The 12,578-nt window shown below is 40.5% G+C and overlaps 1 protein-coding gene across 1 annotated transcript in view; it reads left to right on the top strand.

Annotated features, from left to right (window-relative positions):
• The window catches only part of aire (autoimmune regulator), a 49,401-nt gene that overhangs the window by 8,626 nt on the left and 28,197 nt on the right, over positions 1-12,578 (top strand). The window contains exons 4-8 of the mRNA XM_048604129.1: positions 212-235; positions 2,356-2,427; positions 5,466-5,567; positions 10,815-10,945; positions 11,625-11,740. Of these exons, the coding sequence (XP_048460086.1) occupies positions 212-235; positions 2,356-2,427; positions 5,466-5,567; positions 10,815-10,945; positions 11,625-11,740 (445 nt within the window). The remainder of the gene's footprint in view (positions 1-211; positions 236-2,355; positions 2,428-5,465; positions 5,568-10,814; positions 10,946-11,624; positions 11,741-12,578) is intronic.

The raw sequence follows: 12,578 nt of genomic DNA, 5'->3' as shown, positions 1-12,578 counted from the left end.
CATACTGTGAGTGAGCTAAATGGCCTGACAGTGGGACTACACCCTTCACTCAGGAGGAGGCTCTAGCTAATCTGACTGGGCTGCAGCGTCATCACTCCTTTCAGTGCCAGAGTTCATCAGTGAGCTCTGCCAGGAGTGCAGGAAAGAACACGAGGAGGAACCTGTCTGTGCCAGGAAGGTTAAACCCTGTTGGTTTAGAACGATTCCAGAGCCCAGGAAGGAGGGCGAGGAGTTGGTAAACAGCCAGCTTATGTTGGGCAGGCAGTGTGAAGGGAAGGAGGCTTATATCTTGGGTGGGTAATGGTGTCCCTAATGCATGCAGAACGCCCCTCCCAAATGAAGTGCTCCCCTTCCTTACATCCTTTCCACGTGAAGGCTGTTAACAACAGCCTGCTCATTCCTGCTTGACCGTCCATGCTGACCATATTTTGGCATCAGCAGCATATTCTTTATGTCAACAGACTTGTTAAAATGACCTTTATTTAGTTATCCAAATATGACAGGTGGGCTGCCAATTTCAGCGCCTGCTCACTTGGCATTTTACCTTCATGGATGAGAGGGTCACAGGCTGGGTCAGCATTTATTGCCCATCCCAAATTGCCCAGAGGACAGTTAAGAGTCAAACACATTGCCATTGGTCTGGAGTCTCACTTGCCATACCTGGTATTTTTGGCCAATCTCCATCGCTGAGGGAAATTAATAAATCAGATAGGTTTTAAACAGCAATAAATATATGGTTACTCATGGGTTAAGTTTTAATTCCAGATTTTTGTTGAATTCAAATTTCACCATTTGCTGTGGTGGTACTTGGGCTGTTGTCCCCAGAATATCACCCTAGGGTTCTGTCGAAGAGACTAGATTAAATCACACACCAAAGGCCCAGACTTCAAGGCAAAGAGATTTTATTCATGATATCACGGAGAGTCAACGCTGACAAAAGATCAGGTCCGAAGACTCCGACAAGTACAAAAAAGAAGCAGAATTTATACAGTGGTACAAACAAGTTAAAACAAACTGCAATTGTACTGTATTTTTAGCCAGGCAACGTCATTACTTAGGCAACCAGATATACATTAATTAAAGTGGAATGCGATGAAGATAAGAGTGTGCAGATGTTGTGAGCTCTAGCTTTTTGCTATCTGTCCTACATGACTTCTCAGACTAGGGAAAGGCAGGTTGCAGTTACAGCAATATGTACTCTTTCATAAAGCTACAGTTTCACTACTTTGTGCTCCTAGTCATATATTATTTTAACTCATTACTACTCAGCCTAAATTAAACAGTCTCAACATACAAGTACTCCACAGGTTCTGAATTATTACCCCAGTGCCATTACCACGATGGCACATCGTTGGCAAAGCTCAGGGATAGGATTGAATCAGAGGATGGTTACAGAACACAGGGCATTTATTCTGAACATCAAGCCCATGCTGCTTCTCTGAAAATGTGGTTTGGCCAGTCCCAATCCTCTGTGTTTTCTCCATATTCCTGCATTTTTTTTCTTCTCTTCAGGCACTTATCCAATACTCTAATTGTTTTGCCTTCATCATGCTCAAGGTCGGGATGTTAAGGCCTCCCTGGGAGCTGGCCAGTCGGTGGTAGAGGGGCACCTACCTGCCTTTACTGGTATTTTATCCCTGGTCGGCAAGGAGTGGATGGCCCAACTGATCATAGTGTCACAGAGTCATAGAGTTATACAGCATGGAAACAGACCCTTTGGTCCAACCAGTCCATGGCAACCATAATCCCAAACTAAACTAGTCCCACCTGCCTGCACTTGGCTTATATCTCTCTAAATATTTATTATTTATGTACTTATCTAAATGTCTTTTAAACATTGTAATTGTACTTGCATCCACCACTTCCTCTGGAAGTTCATTCCACACACGAACCACTCTGTGTAAAAAAAAAATGCCCCTCACATCTTTTTAAAATCTTTCTCCTCTCGCCATAAAAATATGCTCCCTGGTCTTGAAATCCATGGGCCAATTCAGGCCCTTAATTGGCCAGATAAATGCCAGTGAAGATATCTGGATTGTCCAAAACTGATGCTGAATTGAACAACCTTGTGAGTCAGAAATTCATGGGCTATCAACTGAGCCACTCTTAGGAGCCATCTAGTAATAGAACATAAGACATAGAACAGTACAGCACAGTACAGGCCCTGAAGCCCACGATGTTGTGCCGAACATTTACCCTAAACCTAAGGTCTATCTAACCTCCACCCCTACCTTATACTATCATCCATATGCCTGTCTAATAGCCACTTAAATGCCCCTAGTAATGGGATAACAATACCTGGATACTTGACTTAATGCTTTCCAGCAATATGACATTAACCATATTGCTTTTCAGGAGCGATATTGAAAGGAAGAATCGCGAGAAAAATAGAGAACACTAACATTGTCAGAGTGCCTCAAAGAAGTGGTAAGTAATCTTGAATTCCAGCATGGTTGGATCGAGTGACAGTGTGCAAGGATCTTCAGGAAATGGGGCTGTTACATTTTGGCTCACCCCCAAACATTGTACTCATGCCCAGCTTGGAAGGCAAATTTCATAAGCAAAGCCACAGCTCTATCGAAGCTCAACATAACCTTATGAGTGACTGCAATTGGATACCATGTGCCCCAAGGTTAGAAATGTGCCTGCTTAGTGCCAAATTATGGTGGATTTGATGCAATTATCCCACCCAATGCCTTTGAGCTCAGATTGTCAGTTTCTGCCCGAATGGAGCATGTTTTTGAAGGGGCAGGAATTGGATCCACTCAGAGATATTTCCTTGACCACAACTGATCTTCTGACCTAAGGACTTTTAACTGATTTTCATGAGTTCCTGGGTCTTCCATGCAGCAATGACATATTACTCTGCGTATGAAAGATATGTTACTCTGTGTCAGTGAGATGTGACTAATTGCCAGTGGCATTTTTCTATGTGTCATGAAAATGTAATTCTGTCTGTGAAATCCTCTCTGTTAGTGAGATGTTATTCTGTGTATCGAAGAAATATGACTCTGTGAGTCGGTGAAACATTACTCTGTGTATAATGAGATAACACTCAGTGTGTAGTGAGATGTCACTATGTATCAGTGAGATGTTACTCTGTGTGTCAGTGAGATATAATTCTGTGTCAGTGAGATGTTACTCCACGTGTAGTGAGATGTCACTCTATGTATCAGTGAGATGTTACTCTGTATCAGTGAGATATTACTCTGTGTGTCAATGAACTGGGACTTTGTTAGTGAGCTGTGAACACAGGACTTAGGAGCAGGAGTAGACTATTTGGCCCTTTAAGCCTACTTTACCATTCAACAAGTTTGTGTTTGAACAGGTTTTAGCTTCTTAGAGAAAGAAAATCTCTTTCCATTTTAAGAGTGGGTTTTCTCAGTGTTAACTGGCTTCCTTGTATCTGCCACATATCAATTCATCTTGTGACCTTGTGTATTTCAAGTGGAGAGCATCTCATTCTTCTAAACACAAGGGATTACAGGCCCAACATTTTCAACCTTTCTTCCTAAGAAAAGCCCTTCATCCCAGGTATGAGCCAAGTGAATCTTTTCTGAGATAACACAGGAAGTAGACGTCAACTTTCCTGCTCCTCTGATGCTGCCTGGCCTGCTGTGCTCCTCCAGCTCCACACTGTGTTATCTCTGACTCCAGCATCAGCAGCTGTTACTATCCCTGAGTGAATTTTTTCTGAACTGTTTCTAACACAATTGCATACATTTCTTAAAGAAAAGGAGTCCAAATCAGTGAGCAGTGTTCCAGATGTGGTCTCACCAAGGCACTGTAAAGCTACAGTGAAACTTCGCGACTTTAATATTGAATTCAAGAATGGTCACCACATTACAGGAAGGATGTAATTGCTCTGAAGATAGTGCAGAGAAGATTTACTAGAATATTTCCTGGGCTGGAGAATTATAGCAACAATGAGAGGTTGGGCTTGTTTTCCTTGGAACAGAGAAGAGTGATTCTCTGATTGAGATATACAGAATTGTGAGGGATGAAGATAGAGTAGATGAGAGAATTCTGTTTCCAATGGCAGAGAGTTCAAAAATCAGGGCTCATAGATTCAAACTAAGTGGCAGAAGGATTAGAGGGAACATGAGGAAAAACCTTGTTATGCAGGGGGTGGTGGGGATCTGGAATTTGCTGCCTGAGTTGGTGATGGAGACAGAGAACTCTTTTAAAAACATACCTGGATCTGCACCTCAAGTGCTGTAAGCTGCATGACTATAGGCTATGCGCAGGAAGATGTGATTAGAAAGGGTATTTGGAAGTCTTTGGGTTGGCCTGGACAAATTGGGCTGAATGGTCCCCTGCTCTGCTGTACCTTTTCAATGGCTCTAGGTTCTATTCGCCTTGAAATAAGTGCCAACGTTCCATTTCCCCTTCTGATCACTTGCTGACCCTGCATGCTAGTTATGAATCATGTACCAAGACACTAAGATCCCCCTATACACAGAGTTCTGTAATTTCAATTGTTATAGATAGTATCCTCCTTTTCTATTCTTCCTGCCATAATGGAGATCACACATTTCCACATTATACCCTATTCACTTGTGGATATCCTTTTGTAGATGCGTTACCCACCCCACTCCCCCACCAACCTTGACAATTTATTTTACTTCCTAGTTTGATGGCATTGATAAATTTAAATGCTGGGCTAATAGGCCTTTGGTTTACTGCTTTTAATCGCCCCCCTTTCCAATCTGCTTAGACTCTCCCAGAATTTTGATAACATTGGAAGGTTATAATCAATGCCTGTACAAATTCAAGAGCTACTTCTTTTGAGATTGAAGGATGCAGGTCGTCTGGTTTTGGGGACTTGTCAGCCTTAAGGCCCAATAGTCTTCTTTGGTGATAAAGATTGTTTGAAGTTCCTCTATCCCTTCTACCTCTTAATTTTTAGGTTTCTTTGAAAAGTTTTTCAAGACTTCTGCAGTGAAGAGAAATTCAAAATACCTATTGCTATCTCCCTATTTTCCTTTATCAATTCTGCCAGGTTCTATCTACAGGAGCAAAACTAGTCTCAGTCAGTTTTTTTCTTATTCAAATACTGCAGAAACTCATGCTATCTGTTTTTATACCTGGCTATCTGTTTGCCATTCTTTGATTCCTCTCTCTGTTTATTTTTTAGTCATTCTTTGCTGTTTCTTAAAATCTGATCAATTTTCTGACCTACCACTAATCTTGACAGATTTGTACAATGTTTCTTTAAATTTGATGTTATCCTCAACTTGTTTATTTAGCCATGGATGATGCATCCTTGCCAGAGACTCTCCTTTCTCATTGAGTTAACTCTTAGTTGAGCGCTATTAAGTATCTCCTTATTCTGTTATTCTTATTTTTGTTATTGTGTACATCAATAAAATGTTTCCTTTTTCAGTGAAGTATTGTACTATTTGTTTGATGGTTGCACCTGAAATTTTTCGTATGTATTTATTTTTGTCTTTCCTTTTAATAAGGAACACAATCAGTTCAAAGAGACAGCAATCTTGCAACCAATGAGCTTTCTGCCTCGAATGCTAATGTTAAAGGAATTCTCATCAAGCAAGTCTTAGAATCAGGTATTAAACCAATCACAATGCACACTCGGGAGGGGACCAATATGCAAATATAGCTGAAATGTAACTTTGTTTTTCTTCATTTCTCCATTCTGTAATTATGGATTGTACCTAGGTACTCTGTACCTCAGATGGTGCCGTGTGTGGTGACATTATTACACTGTAACTAATCTTGTAACTGAAAAAGCTGCACCTAAGTACCTTTGTAACTAAGATGGTGCTATAGGTGGCAACTTATAAACTTTTCACTGTACTCATGTGAGTACATGTGACAATAAAGCTAATTCAATTCAATTCAATTCAATACTCTCGCACTATAAGCTAGAAGTATGAAAAGAAACATAAATTGGGGTGAGATTTATTAGAATCTACCCACTTGTAGATTCGTAGAACGATAAGATGGATAAGGAGGCCATTCGGTCCATTATAACTAGACTGGCTTTTGGAAAGACAATACAATTGGTCCCAAATCTCAGCTCTCTTCCCAGAACACATCAAATTTTCCCCTTATCCACTTTCCTTTAGAATGTTGTTATTGAATGTACTTCCATCACCATTTCACGCAGTGCATTACAGATCACAAGGACTTGTATGTAAAAAGTAAAACGAGAGAAGGCAGGCTTGTATTTGTATGGTACTAATGAAAGTAAAGTAAATTCTGTATCTCACACCATGGAAGTAGCCAGACCTGCAGAGTATTTCCAGCATTTTTTGTTTTTATTTCAGATTCTAGGCATCTGCAATATTTTAGCTTTCCATTTATAAACCACTGTTCACAACCTAAATATCTTCCAAAAAGAAGTAGAACCAAATAAGTACTTTTGAAGTTTAGTAATTATTGTAATTTTTAAACACACAAGCCAATTTGTTCAAAGCAAGTTCTCATAAATAGCAATGTGCGATATACCAGATAATCTATTACTGTGATGTTGATTCAGGGATGAAATATCATCTAGGACATTAGGGAGACACCTCCTCTCTTCTTTGATACAGTACTGTGGGATTTTTTGACACAAACCTGAGAGGACAGACAGGACCTTGATTTACTGTTTCAACAGCTCCAACATTGCAACTCTCCTTTAGGACTTCATTGAAGTGTCGACCTTGATTTTTGCATCCAATTCCTGGAGTGGGAATTGGCCCCATGAGCTTCCGACTCAGAGGCAAGAGTGTTAATGACTGACCCGTAGCTGACATGACAAAACTGTTTTGCAAAAAGAAACTTTGCTCACTTCCTCAGCGAATTTTGTGGCTTGGTGTATACAATGGTAGAATTTCTAGGCCATCTTGCAGCCTCAATGTACCACTTAGTGTCACCCTGTGACTTCCAAAGATTGTGCATAACAGGCCATATTCCCTTCCAGAGTTACCTTTTCCGGGCTCGGTATGAGTTTAACTCAAGATGATGGTAAGGTTCATTACAATTTGTGACATTTAAAAGGCCCGACAGTGGCTGATCAGTGTATTGATTCTTCTTGAGATGAAATGTTACTAATCTGGAATTTGAAGTGTTCAGAATTATGAAGATTTTTTGATAGAGCACATAAGGAGAAATTGTTCCAGTGGCTGGTCACAGTATTAAGCTGAATAGAGACCTTACAGAGTGGAGCACATACACCTACCATGCTATGTTAACTCAATATTATTATAGAATTGCAGATCTCTTCCTTGAGGCCGTTTCCAGCTTGACTGATGCTCTATAAGTACAAAGCTGAAAAAAGTAAGAGCTTCCACCTCACTGTAGAGGTGTTAGGACAATCCACATGGAACAACCTGCTCAAAAGCTGTTCACCTTTTGGCACCTGTAACAAATCGCCCCACGGCTTCTGTCATAATCTTCAAATTCTAAACAATTAACAACATCCTAAATAAAATAACCCAATGTACTCTAAAGAAAATGCCTGTCCCATTTCTCAACATTATTGGATCCATGAGAAAAGTTCCAAGATCCAAATCCATATGCTGTCCCAAAACTGAACAGTCCTTTGTTGAGTCACACCCTCAGTGTACCATGTTCCAATTTGCCCATTCATTTTTGAAATATATAAAAATTGGGGGAGGTGATGGCCTAGTGGCATTATCTCTAGACTATTAATCCAGAAACACAGCTAATGATCCAGGGATCCGCATTCAAATCCTGCTACAGAATTCAATTTGTAAAAAAATCTGAAATTAAGAATCTACCAATGACCATGAAACTACTGTCAGGAAGAACCCATCTGGTTCATTTATGCCCTTCAGGGAAGAAAATCTGCCATCCTTACCTGATTGTGACTCCAAACCCAAAGCAATGTGGTTGACTTTCAACTGCCTTCTCAGATGGCCCAGCAAGCCAAGGGCAGCTAGGGACAGGCAATAAGTGCTGGCCAGTCAGCGATACCTGAATGCCATGAGTGAATAAAAAAATGTATAGCTTACAAACAGGCAACCATTAATGGTGAACATATCACTCTGGCTACCTTCAATGACAGACGTAATAATAGGCAAAAGAACTAATGGTTAGACATACTCTGCCAAAAAGGGTGATCAGAGAAGCAGATTCAGTAATAACTTTAAAAGGAAATTGGATGTACTTGTAAAGGGAAAATTTGCAGGATTACATGGAAAGAACAACAAAGTTGAACTATTTGGAGACCATTTTCAAAGAGCCTCCATGGGCATCCTGGTCCTAATGGGTTCCTTTGTGCTGGAGGGTTCTAGATTTTGTCCCAGGGCGATTTGATTACTGAAGAGGAAAACTGATAGCAATAAAAAAGGAAGGTAAAAATTCAGTAAAACAAACAACCACATCCACCCTCAGCACACCCTTTCTCAATTCTCTTGTCAAATTATATAAACATTTTCTTGGAGAGATATATGACCCATATAAAGAGATCAAAGAAACAAAGTTTGCAGTGATTCATGTAAGAAGGTACAACAAACAATGAGTCCTATCACTGAAATAAATTTAAAAAAAACAGGGATTTAAGTGAGGTTTTGAAAGTTAGTAATAATTTTGAGATTATTTTCCATCTATTCACAAAATTTATCATGTGGTTCTGATGTGAGAATTATTGCTGGAAGAATGAAGAGAAAAACTAGTTCAATCATAAAATAATACAGAAGTTGCCAATCAGCCCACTGAGTCTGCCCTGATTCTTTTGAAGAGTAAACCAGTTGATCCCACTCTCTGACTCATTGTCCATATCCTTGCAATTAGTTTTGTCTACAAGTATTCATCCAATTCACTGCTAAAGGCTAGTATTGAATTTGTAGTTCCTAACATCAAGACAACATAAAAAACTATTTTGTTTTGCTCTGGGCAGCTCCTGGCTTGAACATTGATATAAAGTATTTATTGTGTGTAGCCAAATAAAGTACGTGCTAAAATTCCGAATATTCTGAAAATTATTTCATCTCAGTTTAAGATTTTCAAAGCTTTGGTTCTTTAGCCAATTTTATTAAGCCCATGCCCTCCAGTTATTGACCCTTGAACTGTTGGAACCAATTTTTCTTTTTGTTCTTATCTTAAACTTTTCTTAAACCCTAGTAAAAGCTTGCTCGGCACTCTCTGTTCAAAAAAGAACTTCTCTAATCTATGCACAGAACTGCATATTGTAGTTCCTGAAACAGTTCAATTTTTCTCTTGCTTAACTTCAATGGAAGGGTTTATTTCTCAGCTTCTCAGGAGGCAAAGATGAGTTCTGTTGCAGGGGAAGACCCTGGTGAGTTGGCGTACAGGAAAGCACTGATGAGCTTGCAAACTGAACTGCAGCATGCATTTGAGGCTGGATAGACAGCCTTCTGCCATTGTCAAGGAGTATGGAAGAGGGTATCAAATAGAGCTTGTCCTCTTCATAGTCTCTGGTTACCCTGTTATGGGAAGAATATTTTTAAACTGGAGGGGGTTCAGTAAAGATTTACCAGGATGTTGATGGGAATGGAGGGTTTGATATATAAAAAAAAGGGAAAGGCTGGGACTTTTTTCACTGAATCATAGGAGTTTGAGGGATGGCCTTATTGAGGTTTATAAAATCATGCTGGGCATTGGAAAGGTGAATGACAAGGGTCTTTTCCCTAGCAGAGGAATTCAAAACTAGGAGGCATCATTTGAAGGTGAGAGGCAAAAGATTTAAAAAGGACATGAGGGGCAACCTTTTTTACACAGAGAGTGGTTCGTGTGTGAAATGAACTTCCAGAGAAAGTGATGGATGCAGGTACCGTTATAATGTTTAAAAGACATATGGATAAGTTCATGAATAAGAAAGGTTTGGAGGGATATAGGCCAAATGCAAGAAGTTTAGCTTGGGAACATGGTCGACGTGGTCTTGTTGGGCCAAAGGGTCTGCTTCTGTGCTGTTTGATTCTATGACTCTGCTCCATCTCCCTGTCATCCTGCAGACCCAAAGACACTGCCACTGTAGAAAAGCAAGAACTTTATGCTAAACTTTTGAGTCACTAGTTAGGCTCCAAATGATCTTGTAGAAGATGCTAAACTGAGAACTGAAGTCAATATTGAGTAGGATAGTAAAATATTTTGGGAAGCCATACACAGCTTAGTAAATGTGCAATGCAATTTAATGGAGACAAATGTAGTTCAATGTAAATTGGTAAGAAAACCGAGGGAAGCAATTTAGATTAAGTGGTATAATTTTCAAATGGGTGTAAGGCACAGAACCCTCAGGGTCTATGCACACAAATCTTTGATGTGACAATATGACAAAAGTTTAGAACACAAAAGCAAAGATGTTGAACTAAACTTTTATTAATCATTAGTTTGGCCTCGAATGAAGCGCTGTATCTAATTTAGGAAGGACGTCAAGACCTAAGAGAGCAGTACTGGGGATATGTAACTTGAATTCAGATGAAATGTTAAGGGAAACAGGGAATGTTCTCATTACAGCAGAGAAAGTTTGAGAGAGGTTAATAGGAAAGTCCAAATCATGAAAAGTTTTTACAGAGCAAATAAGGAGAAACCTTTTTGAGTATCAGCAGGGATATATCATGAAGATGCTTGACACAAGAGGTGAGATGAGAATAATTTTCATACGTGTGTTGTGATGGCTGATGGAAGGAGTCAACAGCACCTTTCAAATGGGAATTGCAGAATATTGGAAGGGAAAGATTGGCAGTAGGGTAGGTGAATGAGTTTAATTGGATAACTCCTTCGAAGGGCTGACACAGGCATGATGGACTGAATTGCCTCCTTCTGTACTATGGTTTTGTAATAGGTGTTGTGAAGGATATTGACATCTGATATATTCCATTCAGGAATTTCCAAAAAGGGAATTAAGGATACTGGAGAAACTCACACTGTCAGTAAGCCTGAGGATCCCGGAGGGAAGAGTCGGAGTAAGGCCTGGAAGTTGGGCACTCGCTGCAGAGGAATACCCCAGGCACAGGTATTGCAGAACAGCAGGAACAACAATGACAACCCGTTTATACACAGCCTTTGATCATGGTTGAATTTGGGGTCTAATTGTCTGAGGGCACGGATACCATAGCTGGGTGAAGGGAGGTCGGGATACACAGCAGACCACAGCTGGAAGTATAGACAGTTCTGGGTGTGTTGTATAGCTGGACGATGTTACAGATGTGGAGATACAAGACCATGAAGACTTTGAAACATTGAGAAATGTTAGTTTGAAGGTTTGGGGGGGTGTGGTGCCAGGAATTAATGCAAGTCCAGACCTCTTTGTGATTTTGAAAACTTCTATCAAATTGCCTCTTAGCCATTTTTAGTTTACAATGAGTTCAAACCCTATATTTCCAGGGCTGAGCACACTGAGGGCACTCAGAGTATTGAGGGAGGCTTGACAGCACAAAGGTTTTGCTTGTCAACAGAAGGAAAGGCACGAGTGCAGGCCATGTCTCAGATTGCTAGTGGCCAAGTCAAGGAACCAGATACTTTATTGGATTTATTTTGGAGCAGTGTCAATCATAATGACCAGTGATAAATAATAAGATCCACAAAAGTTAGGTATGAGTGAGAATTACAAGGTCGTTGCCCCTGGTTCCCTCCAGGCCTAAGTTTACTTCTGGTTGGCTCTCACACCTTTTCCTGATTTCCTGTCTGAACAGAAAAACGATGATGAGTGCGCAGTGTGCAGAGATGGAGGTAAACTGATCTGCTGCGATGGTTGTCCAAAGGCCTTTCATTTAGGCTGCCTTGTACCTCCCCTCACAGAAATACCCATGTAAGTACTGGAGCTGTGGAAAAAATCATCACTTCATAGAACTTAGGGTTGCTGTGGCTCAGCAAGGGGCACCTCATCTTGGAGTCAGAAGGTTGTGGGTTTGAACTGTGCTCAGGAGTTGAGAGCACGTAGTCTGGATTGTTATTTTAATGCAATTTGTCATTGTTCTTCGCTGCCATTTGGATGAGACTTTAGACCAAAGTCCCTGTATGTACCCGCAATTGGATATTGTGACACTAGTTCAAAGCAGCACAGTACTCCCTAGTATCCACCCAACATTCATAAGCAGTTTATTTGGTGTCTATTAGTCAGTAACTCAGTAAGGCTTTTTCAACAGCACTTTCCAAGCCCATGATCTCCACCACCCAGAAGGTCAAGGGCATAGCAGATTTGGGTAATGCTACATTTGCACATTCCCTTGTGACTCCCACACTATCCTGATTTAGAAATATCTCCCTCAATGTCACTGCATCCAAAATGCTGGAACTCTCTTTCTCACAGCACTGTGGATCCACCCTACACCAGTGAGACTGCAGTGGTTTAGGAAAGCAGGTCATCACCTTCTTGATGGCAGTTAGAAATGGCTAATAAATGCTGGTCTGGCTGGTGAAGCCCACGCTTCATGAAGAATTTTGTTTTAAATAACATTATTTATTGCTTGTGGGGCCTTTCTCTGCAAATTGATTGCCATGTTTCCAATAGTGACCACACTTCAAAATTATACCCTTAGTGGTAACCAATTTGAAACAAGCTGAGGTTGTGAAATAACAAGGTGTAGAGCTGGATGAACACAGCAGGCCAGGCAGCATCAGAGGAGCAGGAAAGCTGATGTTTCCGG

This window comes from Rhincodon typus, chromosome 13 (genome assembly GCF_021869965.1).
Source record: "Rhincodon typus isolate 14 chromosome 13, sRhiTyp1.1, whole genome shotgun sequence".
NCBI classification, from domain to species: Eukaryota; Metazoa; Chordata; class Chondrichthyes; order Orectolobiformes; family Rhincodontidae; genus Rhincodon; species Rhincodon typus.
The sequence above is the reverse complement of the archived record's forward strand: the minus strand, read 5'-3'. Positions and strand labels throughout refer to the sequence as shown.